Source organism: Alosa alosa, chromosome 18 (genome assembly GCF_017589495.1).
Source record: "Alosa alosa isolate M-15738 ecotype Scorff River chromosome 18, AALO_Geno_1.1, whole genome shotgun sequence".
Taxonomy (NCBI): domain Eukaryota; kingdom Metazoa; phylum Chordata; class Actinopteri; order Clupeiformes; family Clupeidae; genus Alosa; species Alosa alosa.
Window position 1 is genome coordinate 10,927,642 of NC_063206.1, and position 22,777 is coordinate 10,950,418.

The 22,777-nt window shown below is 43.5% G+C and overlaps 1 protein-coding gene across 1 annotated transcript in view; it reads left to right on the forward strand.

The window, feature by feature from the left end:
- dntt (deoxynucleotidyltransferase, terminal) overlaps positions 1–15,002 on the forward strand; it is a 77,629-nt gene extending 62,627 nt beyond the window's left edge. Inside the window, exon 11 of the mRNA XM_048270093.1 lies at positions 14,595–15,002. Coding sequence (XP_048126050.1) covers positions 14,595–14,681 — 87 coding nt within the window. The 3' untranslated portion in view covers positions 14,682–15,002. The remainder of the gene's footprint in view (positions 1–14,594) is intronic.
- The last annotated feature ends 7,775 nt before the right edge of the window (positions 15,003–22,777 follow it).

A 22,777-nucleotide genomic window follows, 5' to 3' on the forward strand; every position in this document is an offset into this window, starting at 1 on the left:
CAGGTCTTTATGTTGTTCCCTGCACTTTTCTTAGAGTTGCTGGGTTGTGAAGACCATGTCGACTGTGCTCCTGTTCTTTCTAAATCCGCACTGCGACTCCGGTAGCATAGACTCTGTGATGTCATTGATCAGCCTCTGTAGCATCACCTTGGCCAGGACCTTGCCTGCCACAGCAAGAAGTGATATGCCCCTATGGTTTCCACAAATGGCCCTATCTCCTTTGCTTTTATATATGGTAACAATACTGGCATCTCTCCATTGCTGTGGGATGTTTTCATCAGCCCAAACCTTGGTGATGTAACGGTGTAGTGTTCTTGTGCAGAGATACCCTCCCTGTTTTAGCAGTTCTGCAGGAATATTGTCAGAGCCAGGAGACTTGTTGTGCTTCAGGGAGCAGATAGCTGACAGAAGGTTGGCTGAGGTTGTCAATAAGGGGAAATCCAGGCAGTTCATCCAGGATGGTATAGTCTGCATCAGAGTCCTGATTTAGTAAGGTGTTAAAATGTTCAGCCCACTTCTCCAGGATGCTATTCTGGTCTTTCAGAATCTGATGACCCCATCTGCTGATTTTAGGGGAGTGATGCAGTGACTAATTGGGCTGTAGATGGATTTGACTGCATTGTAAAAGTTGTGCATGTCATTTCTGTCAGCGAATGTCTGGATTTCATGAGCCTTCTCCAGCCACCATCAGAGTTCTCTGCACTTCTCGATGAGCTTTTTGCCATTGCTGTCTGGATAAAGGGTTTTTTAGGGTTTCCTGATGTGCTTTGTGCATGTTGCTTAATAGTTTATGGATGGACTCTGATTTGTTATCAAACCAATCTTGATGGTTCTTGCTCTTATAGCCGATTGTTTGGGCTGCTGCTTCATGAAGGGCTGCTGTAATAGAGGTCCACTGCTGTTCTGTGGCATTTCCACCCATCAGGAGGAGTTCTAGCTCCTCTAGTTTCTCAGCCAGGGAGCGACAGAACTCATTCCTTGTAGTGGTGTCTTCAAGACGGACACAGTCTAGGCGCCTCCTACTGGGTCCACGTTTTCGCATGGTGGGGTGGGGTGGGGGGCACTTTCATGAGGACCTTGGTCATGATCATGCGGTGATCTGTCCAGCATTCTGCACCTCTCATGGCCCGGGTTATGAGAACGTCTCTGATGTCACTACGTCTCACAATGACATAATCAATCAGGTGCCAATGTTTGGAACGTGGGTGCATCCATGATGTTTTGTATTTGGTCTTTTGCTGGAAGATGGTGTTGGTTATGGTCAGGTTGTGCTCAGAGCAGAGGGTAAGTAACCTCATGCCATTTGAGTTGGCCTCACCAACCCCATGCCTGCCAAGTACTCCTTTCCATATTCCACTATTCCCAACACGAGCGTTGAAGTCCCCAAGGGATCTGGTGGAGAGCCTCATCCAGTGTCTGGTAAAAAGAGTCTTTAGACTCACTGTCAGATAGTAGAGTTGGAGCATACACACTTAGCAGTGTGGCATAGCGGTTCTTCACCAGGGGGATACGAAGGGTCATCAGTCTTTCACTGATGCACCATGCAGATGTTGTCCACCTGGGGGATAGCCTTTCCAGTAGAAGGTGTAGCCCATGCCCTCCTCAATTAGAGACCCCTCATCAAGGAGCCTGGTTTCACTCAGGGCAGCAATGTCGATATCATCGGCTCAGCTCGGCTGCAATCAGGGCTGTCCTTCTATGGGGTCTTTCAGACCTGCCATAGGAGTCCAGGAGAGTTCTTATGTTCCATGTTGCCAGTTTAAGGTTGTAGGATTTGTTTCTTCTGTTTCGACCGCAGAAGTGGAATGACCCGACAGGCACGGTATCCTGTCCAGGTGTGAGTTGAGTGGGCATTTTTTAGGCCACCTTTTCTAGGCCCTTCCTCAGCTTGAGGTGAGCAGTGCGGTCCCTGAATAGGGCTGGTCAGTCGCACAAGGGTCTGCCAAGAACAGCCGCCACTTAACCCCAGCTGTTAGCCACCAATACCCTGTGCCGCTGACATGCAGGGGTCTGACTAGGAGCTCCCAGTCTATTCAAACCTGCCCCCATCGTCAGACACCCCATCGCCGCCAGACTTTAACCAGGTGTAGATCCAGGTAATGTGGTCAGAGGTGGATACCTGCGCAAGGAATTTTTTAAAGTGCTATAGGGGGTGCGCTCTCCCCAGTAGCACTATCTTCGCCATAATGAGGTGGGTCTGGTGGCATGGGTGGGCCCAGGACGACCAGCTCCTCATCCTGGCTGCAGGAGGCTGCCGAGACCTAGTTCTGTTTAGGCCCGTCTGTTGCGCACCGCCAGCGCATTGCTTTTCGTTTGGGGTGTGCTCCCTTTGCCTTGGCCCAAGAAGCTGCCCTCAAGGCAGTGGGGCTATTTACCCATAGCTGGGGCAGTGATTGATGGGTGTCAGGGAGTGTCCACTGTATGGTGGGCCTGCACACCACATCTCTGGGGCCCACTGCTGCTCCGAGATCCCTTGCAGTTTAGCCTGGGACTGCGAGGTACCCAGTTACCATGTGTGGCCGCGAGGTGGCACTGCAAAAGTCTTGGTGGTGGAGAGGCTGTGTACTGGCAGAGGAGACTTACACACTCGGCTCTTCTTTTCAGCCCCTGTGAGGGGGCTAGCCGGCGGTGGTAGCTAAAAGCAGAAAGTTGCAAGCAGAAAGCAGCAGGCAGCATGCACTAACTACAAGCACCTCCACACTACTGCACTAAACGTTTCACACACACCCTGTGTACACACACCAACACACACACACACACACACACACACACACACACACAAAGTAGTAGTGAAGTAGTTCGTTTTTTCATGGTTTATTTTTCCAAAAGCATCCTCTCCCCATATGTGTCTATTGCATTTAGGCTACTGTAGGCTACGTAAGAAGCTTGGAACAAAGTTGGGTTTTCTTCGTTTTCATTTTCTCTAGACATATTTATGCTCAACAAATATCGGCCTCAGCAGTGAGGTCATGAGAAGGCTATCAATGAACAGAAAACCGACCGTGTTGCCTAACAACTTATTAAATACTCCTGTTATTGTCGTCAACGACGTCACTGTAGGCTACTGCCTTTTCAGCGCCTTCTGCTTATGATGATTTGGTCTTTTGAATTCCTTTGGCCTTGCGATGCGGTTGTAGGCTACATCAACGTGTCTCTTGCCGTTCCCTTCATGTGTTCTATCACAATGCTGTCTGCCCTCATGGACAGCTCTGTGATATCTGCATCTTTCCAGGTCGGAGATTTTCTGGACAACACTAGGCCACTCCATCATGACACTGGCATTTAAGTCAGATTTAAGTAGATAGATAGATAGATAGATAGATACTTTATTGATCCCCAGGGGAAATTCAAGGTCACAGTAGCATACAGACAAAATGCATGTACAACACATCTAAAGCATTAGGTACGATGGGTACATCATTATGGTTTATGATTTCTTAAGCATGATCATCATGATTACATGAATTTAAGGTTAATTGCTCATGAGTGAATCATGTCTGTGGCCCCTCAACTAAAGTGTTGAATCATGACATGTGTTTAGAGAACTGCAAAGTTGTGTTCAAATCAGAATTTGAGTAGTGATAACCACATGAATGAATGAATAGTGATGAATTCATGATAATTCATGTACCCTTACCGTAAAGTGTTACCGAATTTCTTTATGAGAAAGCTTTTGTTCTCAGAGCAAATTACCTTCCCTTTAAGGTTGGATTTTTCCTCATTGTTCCTGATTTTTCATTTTGAAACTCAAAATGAAATGGCAAAAGATGACTTTTTTATACCTCTTTTCCCCCATCTTTACCAGGAGTAGCAATAGATGTGGAGGGTGCTGTACAGTTCATATAGTTCAATTCATACAGCATGCATATAGTACAATAGTGCAGCTACTGTTATTGACTGTTTATTCCTTCCACTTTCCATCAGATCCCAGTGTCACCAATTAAAATAATGGCTTGCAGTCAGCCTCTTGGGCCTGCTTGGTCGATACTAGTAGACTGGATAACTAGCTTGTGGCTGATTACAGATCTGAGGGGAGTCTGATATGCATTGGCTCTAAAATGGTCTTCAGAATATGTAATCAGTGATGGCTTTCAAATATAAAGACTGATCACTATGGTATTCTGGAAAAAGAAGTTATGTTGAGAGGCCCTTATTTCCAGCTCCAGTTCACACAGTGTATAAATGTGCTCCAGTATTGCCTCAGACAGATACACCAAAACTGGCATATGCACAATGCAACCCAAAACACAGTTGCTATTCCCTACTAAACAGCAGATATTTTCCCTCTCACATTCCATTTTCGCTGAGTTCAAAATGTGTTGATTCATCCCCAGACGTGGCCAAATAAAGCTCATATTCTGCACGGCGCTAAAATGCACTGACAGCTGATGAGGCAGCATCGGAGCCAAGCGTCTGGAGCGGAGCAGGAAGTGATTCGGTCATGCAAAACCAACTCCCTCCTCTGAACAAACCAATTAATTATTTACGGCTCCAGTAGAGCAGAGAAAGTTAATTTATTGTTATCATTAGAGGACAATTCTGCAATTCTGTCTGGTCTCATCCATGGCAGCCAAAGAGAAGGCAGCGCTTTTTTTTCACTCCCTCACTAAAGATAAGAGGGAGCCTCAGAGAGAACACGCACAGTGATAAACACAGGCAAAAGAAACAGCTCAGCACCCAGTTAACTATTGAATTCCAACTTTCATTGAAGTCTCACAGTGGTGATATTGACTTGGCAGGAACATCAAGTCTGATTTTCTTCTTTTAGAACTTGCTTGCTGAATAAGGTGTGTGTAGGGGTGGTTGGTGGTGGTGGGGGTGGGGGGTGTCAAAACATAAAAAGTCATTAAAAAGACGTGGGATAGGCAGTGATAAATTGCTCAGTCAAATGTGCAAGCTTTCCAAGAGAAGAGCTGTCTGAAAATTCTTTTTTTTTTCTTGCACATTACGTTTTGGCGGCCAATGTGCCTACTCCTAGCATTTTACAAAGTCAACGCTAATTATCTTTTTTCCCCCCCCCATAATACTCAGGGGCAGGTGTCCAAGCACATGAAAGAGAATGCCAAACAATCAGGCTTCATAATGAACCTGACTTATGAAATCATTGTCAGCTGGTAATTAGAGGGGCCCAGTTATTGGACTGTAGGAGGCGGCTATATACCTTTGAGTGATTAGAGACGTTGAATCCTTGATGTGGAAAAGCAGTTCAGCTAGATCTTATTACTGAGGACAGAGTGCTTTATGGGCCTTGCAGTAATTGCTGGATTGATTGGAGGGGTAACGGTAGCTTCTTGCTTCTGTGCCTGTCTGTCTTTGTTTGTGTGTGTGTGTGTGTGTGTGAGAGAGAAAAGAAAGAGAGAATGCACCCAAATTGTAAAATTGTGCCCATGCACTTGTTTTCACTGGGGAGTTGGTACTGTGTCTGTTTGAGTGTGTGTGTGTGTGTGTGTGTGTGTGTGTGTGTGTGTGCATGTGTGTGTGTGTGTGCCTTGCTTTATAGGGCCATAGGATAGCTGAAGCTTTAATCGACTCGTACTTTTCTGCCTCTGTCAGCCCTTTTCCCCCCTCAGCGGCTATAAAGACAGATTAACTTAGGACCGATCAAACGGCTTTTTCATTCATCACCTCCCCGCTAATAACAACCTGTTTCCCGCCCGGCAGTAAACGCACGGCAGAGCCCTTAAAAACAAAGCGTGGAGAGTGCAGTCAACCAAGCGGGAGGCAGACTGTATCTGTTATTTACCCCACGACCGTGCTTGACCCCCGGGCCGTCCGATTGAATGAGCGCACGGGCAGTTCTTCTCCCTTTCATCTGTCTCCCTCAAGAATGTGTGATTCATCCGAACCACAAAAGCCACGCACAGCCGGTTATACCTGCTAGCATTTTAGATAAACTCAAACACGAGGGGGTGCTTTGCAGGCTGCATGTGAAAACAGTTTTGAAGCACCCGCGTCGCCGGGAAATTGTAATGCTCTGTCATTTTCTCCAGGTATATCAAAAGCTTGTGGTAACTGTGTAGAGAGAGAGAAGCCTCTTTTCAACAGCCTGTTCAAAGTGTGAACACTGTGCTGTTATTCTGCCTTTCTGTTTTTCGTGAAACGTACACAGACGGAAGGGGGTGGGGATTGTTCTGTTTGCACTGGAAGAGCCATCATAGGGGTGCAATGCAGCCTAGCAGCTAACTATAAAGTAACACTCCACTATGTTGTTAAAACAAACAAATCCAACATGGTACTGTAAGCATGACACACATGTCGCACATTGTCACCTTCCTAAAATAATGGCACAAGTCATTTTTTGACAAATCATCATCACTCAATTTTTTGGTGTTTTCTGAAAAACCTGAAAAAATTACTCATGCCATTATTTTAGGAAGGTGACGACATGATACACAAACTTTTGCAATGTTTTTTTTTTTTCTCTCAGAGCCAGTTCCATCTGGCATTGTATTGCAAGTTGCCTCGATCACAGTGTTGCACATCCATCTCTGCTACCAGAATACGAGCCATGCTGTTACATTAGCAGAGAGAGAAAGAAAGTGGTTAATAAATATTACCTCTATACGGCACCTATCCATATCATTGCAAACACTGTGCAAGAACACACCACACATACACAGGCACACACAGACAAACACCATACATGCACACGCAAACACACGCACACACGCACACACACACATACACACACACACAAAACACATACCGGTTCACATTCACTAGTTTGTTGGTTAAATTTGGATGCATATCTATTTGCCATGTACTGTATTCCAAGCATTCTCTATGTACAGTGATGGTCAAAAGTGTTGGCACCCATGCTAAAGTTGACTGAAAAGAGGAATATAAAATCATCTTTTGGAAATTGATCTTAATGCCTTAAGTGAAAAATTAGGAAATATCTAACCTTTAAGGACACCAATTTTCTTAGTGAATGAATAATGTATCATAAATAAATAAATGTTCTTCCTTAAAATACAGGGGTATTAGCTGGTTTGATTTGCATTGAGCTCAATGAGCATCAAACCAGCTAATAGGCTAACTGAAATAACACCATGCCAATCTCTAGGTATGGTGAAGGGTATGTGATGATGTGGGGCTATTTTAATTCCAAAGGCCAAGGTAACTTTATCAGGATGCACAGTATTCTGGATCCATGAAATAATTGGCCTTTAAAAATAAAAATCTGCCTGTCTCTATGGGAATTTAACATAGGGGTGGCAATACTTATGACCCCTGTATTTTAAGGAAGAACATTTATTTATTTATGATACATTATTCATTCACTAAGAAAATTGGTGTCCTTAAAGGTTAGATATTTCCTCATTTTTCACTTAAGGCATTAAGATCAATTTCCAAAAGATGATTTTATATTCCTCTTTTCAGTCAACTTTAGCATGGGTGCCAACACTTTTGACCATCACTGTAAATGTATGTTTAAATGTTCTGCTTTGGCAATGCAAAAATATTTGTCATGCTAATAAATCTCACTTGAATTGATTTGAATTGAAAGAAAGACAGAGAAAGAATAAGAGAAAACGAGATCACCTGCGTGCGCTGCAAAGTTCAGTCTGGTCAAGAGAGTGTTTCCACTGCCAGTGGTAGACGTAGGGGAGCTGTGACGTGTCCTTTTGTGGAGAGCCTTTTCTCATCATGGCATGTCCTAGCCTGGCCTGAGCGTCAAAGGGTGCCGGCTTTGAACAGATCTGGACGTCTCTCGGCACTCCTCAGCTGGATGTGTGGGTGTGAAGGCAGCAGCAGCACCAGTCCTCATCACTTGATTCATGTCCAGATTCATGTCAGCTGAAAACTTTTGAACTTGGAACAACGTCCAGTCATGTCCAGTCTTTAGACTAAGGCTAAAGGAGGAAGTGCTACACTGTATATTATCAAATCAACTCCCATTTGTGTCAATTATTTACTCTCCATTAGAGATGATATGACTGTGAAATGGGGAAATAGATAGATAGATAGATAGATACTTTATTGATCCCCAGGGGAAATTCAAGAGAATAGTTCCTAACTGATCGGTAGTTATAGTGCAGTTTTGAGTCTGGAATTGTTTGGCCTTGATCAGTGCTTTGGCCTCAGTTGTGTGCTTCAAAAGAGCATACAGTGATTACAGAAACATCCTGCTAGACCACAAGCTGTTATGGGTGTGTTCTATTATGCATGTGCCAAAATTTCTATCAATATGGTACAATGAGCAACATATGCGTTGGTTCAAGGACAATAGACTAGAATGCACTGTCTGTGTTTGTTCTTAATATTCTTTCCAAGAGGTGAGTGCTTTCTTTCCTCCAAGAGATAGAGAGAGACAGAGAGGGAGACAGAGAGAGTGGAGAAAAAGATTGATACAAAGTGTAGTAACTGACAAAGTGAAGTAGCTGACTGACTGGCCTATCCATCAGAGATCAGAGTGTGGCTTTGGTGCTGATGTGAGAGACATGGAAAGTAGAACTGAGGCAGATGTTGTGACGATCTGAAGTTCACATTGACTAGTGCACTATCACACTACACTTACCAACATCACACCAATGACAAGAGCTATAAAAGGGTAAGACAGAAGCAACACACACACACACACACACACACACACACGCTCCACTCACATGAAGACAGATCACCGCACACACTCCTCTATTGTTTGTGTCTTTCACAGCATTTGTAGGATTCTGGGACTTTCAGACTGTCAGACCCAATTTACTGTATTTCTGAAGCTACCTCTTACGATGGCAAGAACTAGTTGATTTATTGCTTTTCTAAAAAACAGGAGATCCTTTTGTTATGCTGGATTTCTATTTCCATACAAGTCTACCCAGTGGTGTAGTCTTGTTAGCTGTAATGGGTATTTTAAGTGGGTATACTGAGATGATGATGCTTTTTAAGTGGGTATACTGCATAATCCTGCGTATCATGTAAACTACACCACTGAGTCTACCTCTAGGGAACATAATTGTAGGGAAACATGTTCTGTAGGGCCAGTAGCTAACAAAAAGCACACAGGTCTGATTATATCAGCCCTTTCATACCTCCCCACAGTCATGAGCTGTCCTTAGCTCCCAGAACTATGTCCAGCAGTGCTCGGAATTCAGTTTACAAAAAGCCTACAAACTGAATTTCCTCCTGCTGGCAAAAAGGAAGGCCTGCAACACACAAAAGGAGCTTTGCACACCAAATGGGGGATTTTGAATGTGCAGCTGATTGCACGTTTCACACAGTACCAGAGTTCAGGCAATTAGCGGGGGTCAGTTGAGCTGGGAGATGTTGCCGCTTGCCAGGCGTAATCCACGGTGGAAAAAAATCAGAGGTGTTGTTGGGATAACAATGGCATAGTTTCCTGTTGCAGCCTCAACCAATTTTCTTTTGTGCTGTGTTATTCTGTGTACCTCAGCCTACTGCTAAGTTCCATTGAATGATGCATTTAATGTTATGCCATCAGCTTCTTCAGCACTGCTTATGCATGTGTGATGTGTGTCAAATGATATGCACTGTATGTATGTATGATGTACACAGTTTTTTATATTTTTTCTTGAGTTTTATTATAATACTTCCATCAGATTTGATCCAGTGCTTAGGCTATTACTGATTAATGCCCCTTATATTCATCAGGAGTATAAAGCGGAACGCTTTATGTCATGCATAAAATGAACCACGGAAGCTGCCTGAGAAATCTGTCTTAAGAAACTTCTCTTGACTTATTCAGTGCTCCCCCCACGCTCCGGGGTCCTTCACAAATTTGTCAAAAAATGTGAACATAGTCTTGCCTCTAAGACATAGCCCGGCTCTGACAGCTTCTCTGATACTGTGTGAGTCCTTTGGCTCGCTGACACAATGTAATCTTTTGAAATAGTGAAATTGGGGAAGGCAATAACCCTGCCACCCGCTCTCCGAATGCCAGTGTCTCAGATGTGGGCACGCACTCAGAAGGCGCCTCGCTGACAAACGTTACACCCACCCTGGCATGATTACAGCTGTGGGGCTGCAGAAAGGGAAGCGATGGGAGGACAGACAAAAGAAGGCACACGAGAGTGAGAGCAAAGCGCACGAGAAAGATGCGACGTAGAACATGACATGAGAGAGGGGGTTGAGAGAAAGAGATAGAGAGTGGAAGACAGAGACAGAGCGACAGAGAGAGATGAGAGGGTGGCATAAAAGGAATGTTCGACAGACACATTCTTCTCCTAGCATTTTGCCCCTGCTAATATCAGTTGGGAATTCACCATCTCTTTTGCTAGCCTCCATAAAAGCATAATATCAGACTGAAAGGTAGTGTCGGTGTAGAATTCTGATCAACTGATTTCAAACTCGGAAGAATTTTGACACAGGCTATTTACTTGTGGATTTTTTTCTTTACTTCTTGAATTTCTCCTGGGGATCAATAAAGTATCTATCTATCTATCTATCTATCTATCCATCTATCTATCTATCTATCTATCTATCTATCTATCCTTAAATTGACCTCTTACTCCCCTAACCAGACATTCCTTATGGTTTACTTACAATAGCACAGCCATAGGTCATGTGTGCAGCTGGATGGCCACCACTGGGGACTTGTTTGTTCATGGTACTCTGTTCAACCCACTCCCAAGTGCACTGGAGCACGAGGCTACTCAATGTATGTCATGTTGGAGAACACACTGGTTCATATACAGTAGCAAGCTCTAATTGGGTGATCTGAGAATCTGAATCTAAGTGGATGTGTGTGAAGGCTCCGTGTGACCTTATCTGAGATGTGTGCACAGATCTGTGTGCTGGTCTGGGTTGCAGTGAACACTGATCAGTGAGGAAGGCAGGAATGTAATTAATCTCCTCCTAATTAACATCATCTATGACAGGAAATGCTGGGGTATTTAGACATGGCTATTTCAGAAACCCAAGGCTTAGCTCTAAAACACTAAAATCCCAGTAGCTCATATGACACAATAGTTCTCCCCTCCTCCCTCACCGAGTTAATGTCAGCACCAATGCTATTTTCAATTTTATTTGAACGTCACCTCACAAAAAGTGCATCCCACTTGATATCTTTTGTTCTCTCATTTCCGTGAGAACGCTGGAATTCCCTGGAATGACTCAACAACTCGCGCTTATCACTTTTGTCAGCCTCGCCGTAACGGCTGACAGGCAACTGGAGCTCTTAATCAAAGTCGCGCTGCTCTCCTCTCCTCGGTGGAGAGGCCCCCAGAGCCGCGGCTGTTTTCTCTCCTCCGCGTGCAAGCAGTGGGAAGACCAAGGTGATGTGGCGGGTTGCTGGGCGGACTAATGGTGCTGCTGGGGGGAGAAGCCTCATCTAGATTCATCATCAGACATCCTCTGTGTCAAATTGTTTTAATTATACGTTTTTTTTTCTCCACAATAAAGACGTGGATATGGATAAAAGAAATACGGAGTCGAATGTTGTTGTCTCACTTTCATCCCTGCTTGTCTGTTGTCTGTTGTCTGTTGTCATCCCTGATGTCTTTGTGTGTCTTGTTGGTCAAAGATGTGCACCCACTATCTTGATGTCCTGCAGCCACTGACTTGAATCCTCTTCCTCTGTCATTGTTTGTAATGTAAATAACTTCTCCATCAAGTGCACAAGTTGTTTCACTGCGATTACAGACAACTTCAATCCTTCCATGCTTTCATGCATCACTTCTGGCTTGGCTGGAGAGGAGGTATGGATGGTAACTTATTAACTTATTTTAGAGTAGAATGTATGCTATATATTTTATATGTATAGATCAGCCTTGTTACTGTGGCAGGAGGACAAAGTCAGTTTGACATGGGGCCCATGTGGTGACAGGTCAAGGATGCCATCCGTAATGGCTGACTCTCGCCTTGAGAGAAAAGCCTCCTGGTTGCAGTGCAAGGTCATGCCGTGTTTTGTTTTCATTTGTAAGCGTCATCTGTGGGCACAGAGGGCACTGATGGATGCTCAACTCTGTATGTGTGTGTGTGTGTGTGTGTGTGTGTGTGTGTGTGGTGGGTCACGCAAGCTCTTTGGCGCTGATCACCGTGTGTGCTGAAATGTGCACAGACAGCTATTAAGTCCATCATGCCAGACGAGAGATGTGGCTCCATCATGCATGAAAGCCCTGACCATGACAGGCAGAGGTTGGCATGGTCATGATTAGTGATTAGCCAGTGGAGAGAGAGAGAGAGAGAGAGAGAGAGAGAGAGAGAGAGAGAGAGAGAGACAGATGAACCACTTTTCACCCATCAGTCCCACTTTATACTTCATCTGCTTAGGTGCTATATATCTAGATCTCAATTAAATGAAAAAGGACTAAGTGCTTGTAGAAATCATGATGCAATCTTGGGCCTGATTAGTAACAACAATGAACAGCTCTACTTGGATCAGGTTGATGAGGTGGCACAGTGGTGTCAATCTAACAGCTTGACACTGAATATCAATAAAACCAAGGAAATGGTAGTGGATTACAGAAGGCAGCAGCAGAACTACAGTTACACCCCACTAATGATCAGCGGGCAACCTGTAGAGAGAGTCACAAGTTTTAAATACCTTGGTGTCCACATTACTGAAGACCTAACATGGACTGTTAACACTCAATATGTTCTGAAGAAGTCCAGACAACGACTCTACTTCCTGCCGTCAGCTAAGGAAATTCAAAGTTTCTACATCCATCATGAAGGCCTTCTACACTTCAGCAGTTGAGAGTGTTCTAACTGGTAGCATCATCACCTGGTATGGGAACTCCACAGTTAGAGATTGTAGTACTCTGCAGAGAGTAGTGCGCTCAGCTGAACGTACTATAAGAACTCAACTCCCTGCTCTACAAGATATCTATTCCAGAAGAGTACTCCTAAGAGCCCAAAAGATTCTGAAGGACTCTTCTCATCCTAACAATGGATTATTCCTACCGCTGAAATCAAGAAGACGTAGTCACAAAGCCAGAACTGAGAGACTCAGGAGAAGTTTTTATCCCCAGGCCATCCGAACTCTGAACTCACACTATACTGACTTTGCACACATTCACTCCTCAGCACTCTCAAACATTTCCCAACTCTGAACTCACACTATACTGACTTTGCACTCATTCACTCCTCAGCACTCATGACCCCCCATACACACACACCTACAAGACTTTTAGCACTTTTACATCCCTCACCCTATGCTACAGACCTTTTATTTATTTTCTTATTTCATCACACGTCAAAACACACACACACACACACACACACACACACACACACACACATATCTGACTTTCTCCAACTTTTGCACATCTCCATAGAACTTTTTATTTATTATTTTTGATTTCTCCTCCATCTACCCATGTCCTTGATTGCCTAGCCTTTCTGCCCCCCAACCCCGACCCCACCCCCCCACCCCCATCCCCAACACACACACAAAAAACACACACATTAACATCATCACTGTCATCACCTCACATACATACAGCACACTGTTTGCTACAGTAAGCCTCCTCTACTTGCTGCACACTGCCCCTCCCCCTCCCTACATACACAGCACATTGTCTTCAGGATCTTCTTCAACACACATCCTCTACATACTTACAGCACACTGCCCCCACCTACCCACACTACACAGTACACACACACAGTCACTGCTACACTCCCCTCCCGCCCACACACACATCTTCATCACTCACATACATCATACATACAGTACTCTGCTTGCAATAGTAAGTCCCTTCACCATACTTGCAGTACACTGCCCCCCCCCCCCCTCCCCTACATACACAGCACATTATTTCATCAGGAAGCTTCTCCAACACACATCCCCAACATACTTACAGCACACTGTCCCCCCAATACACAGCACATTGTCTCATGAGGAAGCTTCTCCAACACACATATTGCACACTGCCCTCTCCCCACATACACAGCACACTGTCCCATCTCCCTGTCATCCCCCAACACACACACCAAGACCCTGGCAGTTGGGTTAGCCCTTGAGCCGTGGATCTGCCCAAGGTTTCTTCCTTTCTGCCCAAAGGGAGTTTTTCCTTGCCCCTGTTGCTCTTGGGTGCTCCTTGTTGGTGCCACCCCCCCCCCCCACCCCCCCAATTCCAATCCTCCCCCACCTTTCTTATGCAGCCCTTGCCACTTAATCTACTAAACCCCTCTTCTACTGCACTTTTTACCCACCCACTTTGCACAAACAGGCTGACACCAGACATAATTTCACTGCATTTCTTACTTCCAGTAACTATATGCATGTGACAATAAACTTCCTTGTATCCTTGTATCCTTGTAATAACATGTAATTCCATGTGAGGTATTGTGAAGCATTTTCTCACTTTGGAAGGTTCTAATAAGATTAAATGATATAAAGTAGTGGAGCTGTTCCTCTTGTCCTTATACTACCTTATGTGTCATTGTCCTGTAGTGTGTTTAGAGTATTTTGAGAAACTCAACTTGGTTTGATCTGCTACATTTGGTTTGTGTGACGATGTTTTGATGTATGTGATTCTAAAAATATAATGTGTCTAAGAGTGACACTTTAGCAGCACCCTGGCTAAGAGCCAATGTTGCATTAGCTGTAACCCAGTCCTCTCTTTCTCTCTCTCTCTTTCCTCTCCTCTCCTTTCCTTCTCCCTCTTGATTGAAACGTTTTATTCTCTCTTCAGGATGCATTTTTGCCGGCCAAAACCGAGGAGGATATCTTTGGCCATCTGGGGCTGGAGTACATCGAACCTTGGCAGCGCAACGCATAGAGCGATCCCGGAACCATTCACCGCCATAGATGCCCACTGGCACTGCTTGTGTGTGCTTGCGAAAGTGCCGAGATCGCTGCGACCACTCTCTCACCTCCGTGGTGGCATTCAGCTTTGGCTTCTCAGGTCTGGCAGGCCTTACTGTTTTCCTGCAAACGTGTAAACAGCTGTCTCATCTGCTCCTCTCCCCATTAGAGCTGTTGTTAGGCGCAACTGTGAGCACACATAGACACAGTGAGGAGATGCAAAGGGAGGGGAGATTTGAGAGGGAGATAAGAAAGAAGGGGAAAAGGGACACAAAATGAGAAAAGGAGCAGAGAGAAAAAAGACTACATGATTGTGAAATTAGACAAAATATATGTGTGTGTGTGTGTGTGTGTGTGTGTGTGAGAGAGAGAGAGAGAGAGAGACAGAGACAGACAGACAGACAGACTGAGAAGGGAGAGAAAGTGTGTGAATGTATGTGTGTGTGTGTTTGTATGTGCATGCATATATCCATAACCCAGAGCGAGGGGGGAGTGAAATGGGGAGAGTGGCGCAGTAGATTGTGACCCTGAGCTCCTCATTGCATTTGGAGCGGGCTGTGGGCTGAGCGCCGTCAGAGGCAGAAGCTCTGTCAGGAGTCGGAGCGGCAACCTGATTACCTGTGATTACACACTCACTGCAGCGCGGCTCCGCCACGCCGACGCACACGCAAAAAGGGCCCTCATTACGGCAGACAGGAGCTGTCCCTCCTCAGCCACCGTACCCCCACCCGCCCACTTGCTTGCTTAGAGGCACCAGGCACCTCAAATTACATGTTTAGCACGAGCACAGGCGGATGCCGAATGTGGCTAACCAAGTGCTGACACAATGAGCTGTGTTAATGCAGTTAGATCCCATGAAGACCGCAATATATTATTACCGCTGATGAATAGGGTGTCTGGATGAGACTTGATGCAACATAATTCCCAAGAGTAAGGTGGGCTTTACCACAAAGATCAGTCATCTGTGCGTACGTACATAAAGTGAGAACAGACCTGTGTTTTTTTTTTAAGGAATGTGAATTAATATTAGTATAAAATTTCCATATACATTTTTCTGTAGAATTGTCATATCATGACAAGGGGATGGCAGGGCTGGTGGAAGGGCAATCGTTTTATCTGCAAAACTCCACAATCAGCATACTGATGGTCTATTGTTGAAACATGCAATTATATTCTCTTCTCTGCCTCCCATACAAATGATGTGACTGCTTGGAAACAGACTCTCAAGGACGGTAAATGCTGCTGTCTGCAGCATATGTTAGGAGAAGCTTGATAACATGGCCAGAAAGCTTTTGAGCTGATGAATGTAACAGAAAATTATTACACCGAAAATATTATTAGCATGTTTCCAGACGGCGTCTGTCCTTGCCCAATTGGCCTGAATAGAAACAGGAGAGAAAAAAAAAAGAATGTTGAAAATGGGTTGAAAATGTAAAGGCGACATTTTTCAAGGCCTGTCTACTATACGTAGATGTCTGTATATATCGCTGTGTAAGGATAAATTCCTGTTGTACGGACGAAAACGAGATTTTGCTCAAGATCTGTGTCCTTGTCAGCAGAGCCTATATTTGCAGGCTCATGGAGCCCAAAGGGGCCTCTACTGGCTCAGCCCCCAGCTTGACCGTGGTGTCTCCTGGAAGAGCCGAGTGGCCCGGCGTTCACTGCCGAGCTGCCCTAGTTAAAGAGCCCTAACTAGAGCATAGCAGGCGGTTTCAGGACTCGACCCCAGGGCCTCTCTTTCACTCTCTCCCTCACCCTCTCAAGGCTATAACTGTGTGTGTGAAACAAAAGGAAAAAAGGCTAGATCAAGGGACAGAGGGGAAGAAAGGAGAGAGAAAATCATTCCACTGGTCCTGAAGCCTCTATGAACTGGGTTGAAGTGATTAGCCAGAGCCGAGGGAAGAGTCCAGGTATAGCATTATCCATAGATGGATTATTCTGGGGTTATTATGTCAAGGAATTCATGTGGAAAGACTGCTGAAACATTGTGTCATTAGGGTTGAAATGAAATTATATCTGTGAAACAGTCCATTGATTACATACAACCAAAATGTTTTGTTACCAACATGCAGACATTATATTAATCTCAGTTGAGTTTAACAGTATGCATCTCCTTTTTTCTAGTTTACATTTTTGACATAACTCACCTCTCAAGTGTCTTATTTGTTTCAAGCTAATGTACAGATTCAGCTGTATTGCTCTGCTTGCAATAAATCATGAAGGCAGCAAAACCTCTTTTGTTTCCCTCTGTAAAACACACTATTAATTTTAATGACAATAGGCACTGAACTCAATAAACAAATGCATTTCTGTATCAATAGACTCTTATAATCCATGGGGTTTGAAATAGGAAGACATTAATGGTACACAAGATGACTCCTTTAATCTCTTTTTTTATTACCTAGGGTTATTTATTACCCAGAAAAAAGAGGAATTCAACCACCTAAGTTGAGTGGCTGTGAATGGACCTAAAGATGAAAACTATATTTTTGAGATGATACACAAATTATACTTGAGGCCACCCAGTGTGATGTGCCATTAAATATTCCTCAAACATGTGTGAATGTCCTTTGCTTGAGTAGTCAGGATTCAATTGCTTATAAAATCAGCAGTGGGCAAATGTTATACATTAGTAATGGACCATGTTAGTCTTCAAAAAGAGTAATCAAACCGAGTCTCAAACACACTGAGAGACAGTGAAACTGAAGCTTTTTTTATTTGGCTGTTCAAGCTATCTATGCATTTTGGCATGTTTTGACATCTTAGTGTTTTATGAATGCAATGAGTTTCAACATCCTCAGATAAATGTCTTTGGTATGGCAGGCGAGCTCCCTTCCATCCATCACACTCATTAATCCACACCTGGGGTTGACCTGCGCACGAACCATTTCACCTCGATCTCTTACCGAGTCAGAAAATAAACACACAAAGGTCATTTACGCGCCTGTTCATTTGTCAGCTTGGAGAAATGGACAGACGGTCTCCTTGAAACTAAAATGCGTTCCAAGCTTTGTTGGAAGACTGATGGCTCACTAGTTAGAGGGCAGTTTGTAAAAAGGACATGAGTACTCAGAACACTGCAACATTGGATCAAAACAGCTGATTATAATAGACCTAATTGTATGGATAGTGACAGTGAGCCCTTTGGCGCACCTCAAATGACAGCAAATATAGTTGGCTATGGAACTCTACAATTGGCAAAAATGTTCAGTTTAATGTGTTACTCAATGTCCATATTGAGCATGATTAGCTTTGGGTTTGACAGTTTTGACCAGATGATCTTTTTAAAATGTGTTGCACTCAGTAATTGAAATACACCTTGTTATCAAAAAAATCTGAAAGTGGATGCAAGAGCTTATTTTTCAGTGTAGGTGTTCTGACTGAAAAAGATAAACTTACAATAACGTTATATAACGGTTACGTTATATACGGAATATACGTTATATAACGGTTATATTTTCATGTATTCTTTTTCCCTCCCTTTCTCCTGATTGATGCTGTTGGCGTGTATTATTTTTATATGTTATGGGTGCCTATTCTTGACTGCATGCATTATGCATTTACAGTGATGGAAATCAATTCAAATACGTACCGCACCTAGCCATTTCAAAGTAAAAAAAACAAAATTGTAATTGTAAAAAACAAATTCTGAACATTAATGAAAGATAAACAAACACAATTATTGTGTACAGCCCCTTTACTGAAGCATTCCTCTTGGGAGTAATCACACAAAAGCTCATTGCCCAACACCTAATATTTTGATGACTGGAATAAAACAGCTGTTTACCACGGCCCCTCTGTTTGGAGACACACAAAGACAGCAACATGGATTTCAGTGAGCTCTCTTAACATGTCTAAAGCAAAGTCGTGAGAAAGTACATGCCAACTAAGGGGTATAGACGGATATAAGATCTCCAAGACTTTGGAGCACTGTTAAGACCATCGCTTGAAATGGAAAGTATGCCCCTCCCCTTACAGTCTACCAAAATTAAGATGTCCATCTAAACTAGATGACAACGTATACCTGTTCTGTGTTTGTAGCAGTCATAGAAATATTTCAGTTGATATTTCAGTTTCAGATAATTATTTGTAATTTCATTTCTGTTCAATATCATTTTGATTTGGAATGTTTTAGGCAAAGGTATAAAGGCATAAAGGAAGGCCGTATAGCAGGTTTGGCAAAAACACAGATCATCTAAACTGTGGTGGCAGCTCAAGTGTGGTTGTGGGCTTTCTCATCTAAAGGTACCAGGGACATGTCAAGACTGAAGGGAGGGGGGTAGAGGAAACTAAACAAACCTCTCCAACAGTTCTGCATAGAGGGGAAGTACATGTACAGTTAAAAATGGGGAAATTGAAATGCTCATTTATTCAAATTAAAATTAAAAATTTAAATATTTTTTGCATCCATGTTATATTTTATATTCTGGGTCAGGGCAACAAATTCAGAAAAAAAAGAATATAATAATAAACGTATATATATGTATACAGTATATATGTATATAACTTCTATATATAATATACAAACCATGACACAAGGCATACAGATTTTGAAGTGAAAATGAAAAGGTGTATTCATTTTATATCCTCTGTAAATCTTTTCATGAGTAACATTCCAACATTTACACTTCTTTAATATCACCAAAGGCAAAACGTTATTCCAGGAAGTGGACAATGGACAAAGGCATCTCAATTCCAATCTTTGCTTCTCTTCCAAATCATCACACTCACACAAAAGCTGACAGAAATAGCTCTGGGTGAAGACTAATCATTTCATCCCTTCCGAGAGTTGATTTCGTGGTATTGTATCTAAAGACAGTGATTTATTGGTTCAGCCTTACAAGCCACAATACACATGTCTTGGCCAGTCAAACCCAGTAGAGATATGCTGACAGAATAGGGTCACTGTGTGCATGCGGATCTCCGGAACCCCTGTCACCGCACTGTCAACTGAGCTGTATAGCCAAGAGAAAACACACACTAGGCCTCCAGGCACTGGTGTAGGCTTGAGAAGATGAAGGTGAGGTAGAACATACCTGCATATGGACTGTAGAGTTGAAGTGACAAGCCATTGCCCCCCCCCCCCATCTCTCTCTCTCTCACACACACACACACACACACACACAGTGATCACCTCCAGAAATGCTCTCCAGTTAAGCAATGTTTAATTTTGCCTCTGCACTTCCAGTTCTCAATAGAGGGGGAGACCTACATGTCAAATGACTCAATTGTCATAGTCATTGTCAGCGTTGTGAGCAATGTCTGGGCTGGCCGTTACTCAAAAAGTAAAGTTTTCTTTGACTTCATTTGAATTTTTTCAAAAAGTTGAATGTAATGGCATTGTTAAAAAAAAACTCAGTTCATTAGGTCCAAGCAGATTAAGTTGAAAACAGCTGAAAGCAGAACGTAAAGAGGGAGCAGACTCCCCCCATCCGTGGCAGCAGCTGGTGCTGCCATCTTTGCAGGCTTTCTGCTGCAAAAGAGGTGAATTGAGTTAGCAAATAGATGGACCACATCTAATTTCTGCAGACAGACCATCCAAAACAATAGGTTATGACCAAAAACACAGCCATTCTACGGAAATATTGGACAGGTGAAAAAACACAATAATTCCTGATAGCATCCACAGAACTGGGCTGGGTGGGCTTATTGAGTTGGAGATTGGGATGATGAGGTCAGACAGGGGCAAAGAGTGCCGTGATCCTCAGAGTGCTGAGGGAGGGTTCTATACTCCAAGGCCCACGCCTCCTACTCCCTCTCAGCCATAGTAGTGGGAAATGGGGAGGTGTGGAAGGTTGCGTGAGTAAAACAATGTCTGTGTTCGAGTTTATAGGGCTCTGCACAGCAGCACGGGCTTCACATCAGCCGTCTTCTCGACCACCTCCCCACTGATCACTTCAGACCATCGAGTCAGCCTCTGTCATACAAAATCCATCAAAATCACAACCATTAGAATTAGTGCTGTGCCTGTATAAACTGTGCCTGTGCCCAAAGGCACACAACATCTGCTTTAGGTCACCATATTGTTGAGGTCAAAAACCGTTTAAATGTATTTTTGTGACTGCAGGCACACTGCGTCTAGATGATTTCCATAATGTTGAGGTCAAGATCCACTAAACGTTGTCTTTTAATCTTTCACATTTCACATCATGTCACATTAATGTCGTTAAAGTCATGAATCCTGTAACATATTGGGCCTATAACATATAACAGCGATGACTCATTCGAAGACGATCTGCATGGATATATAACCACCCAGAAAAACTCAGAATGTGAGTGAAAGTTCATTAATTGTATGAAACTTTTTTACTAGTTCATTGCAGCATCGGCTATATAGGCTGTTATGCTAGCTCAGCCCATATGCTGTTATTTTAGTCATGTGGACTGGATTAAACGGGTAAAGATAATTCATAAACTGCTTATTTCTTACATGACTGAAGCAGTAGCCTAGGTTCAACAGTGGTGTTTGAGGTTGCTGTGTTAAGTTCAGCTCAAAAATTAGTTTGACATACGGGAGTTAGCCTGAGCTGTAGGCTATAGCACATAAGCCTATTCTGTTTTCATTTATTTTGTGATTAGGCTATATAATCAAATGAAACTCACGATAACTTGAAATAGAAGGACAGAAGATAGGTGATTGATGTCCACAAGCACGAATTTCACGAGACAAATTAGAACAAACTGTTCCGGTAAAAATAATCTTGCCATGTTTAAAATGCTGCATTTTTTCCCTTCATAGCCTATCTCTGGCAATTCATTTTTGGATGACTGTAGATAGTTGTATTTTAGCCTACGTCTTCGTAGACAGTAGGCTACACCATTAGGCCATCTTGAGAATAAAAGACTTCACAGCTGGTAACGATCATCCTCCACAAACGAGGATAGGTAGGCTAAACGGTCGTTTGTCGCCTTTTTGCTTCTTATTGTAAAACCAACTGTTAGGACCTACACAAGTGGTCGGCATCCCGGTCAATATTTGATATTAAAGTTTCAATTTTGAAGCTATTTGTAACTATGTGTATGCAACCCGACTGTTGTAGGCTTGTCTACCACTCTCTGCAGCAACTACTCTCTAGAATCTTAGCTCTGCAGTGCCTTGCCTACCATTCTTGCCTACAACTCTAGTTGTAAACAAACGGTCACATGACATTATGACGTAGGTGCAAAACCTTATAGACCCTTTCAAGACAGTTCCATTATCAGCATCATAGTTGGCCCCACAAGGCTTCCGTTTTAACATTCCATATGTTATCTTAATGCAGAGGAAGTAGATTGGGAACCAAATAGAACATTCAAGCATTGTTTTTGTTTTTATACACGGGTTTCCCGTTTACCAACAAAACTAGATGCGCGCGCAGCCGTGAGGCAGAAGACGCTTGGTGGCCGTCCACAACGTTATAAACTAAACCTAAATAGTCGGCTACTGTAAGCTACAATCGGATTTTTTTGTATACCCCTGTTGTCTCAATGATAATAACATCTCATTTCAGACTATATTTCAAAGTTTGATGTTCATTTGGATTATACAGCACAAAAACTCATTTTATTCTTTTGCTCTTTTGCATTGCTCTATGCTGTTCTATGGTGCTTTCTGCCTCTTGGTTGCGCACGCATGTTTTCGTGACGTTCCATAGAAATCCATGTATTGTTGAAAGGGTCTATAATATTTCAGAAGATAATGGCCTAAGCCCCAATCCCCCCTGGCTTTACTCCTCCACTCCCAAGTAGAGTTGGGATACAATACGCAGTGCAGAGAGATTTCCACAAACTTAAGCGGAGAAAGGAAACTTAATTTTGATGGGCTGTCCTCTTCTTCCTCCAAAAGTAAAACAGTGGTGACAGCTGAAGGGTTGAAGCCACAGGGGATGGAGGAGGTACCACAGTACAGTCTCTCTTTCCTCTTTCCCCCACCTGGCTCGAAAGGAAAGTGCCTTTTGAGCCTGTTTTAACCCCTGGCTCCACGCGGTCCTGGACTCCCCCCCCCACACATCCCCTGCCCCTCCCAGGCGCCCAGCCTTGGCAGCAGCCAGAGGGGGGACCCCACATGAGGGCGTAACAGGCTTCATGAAT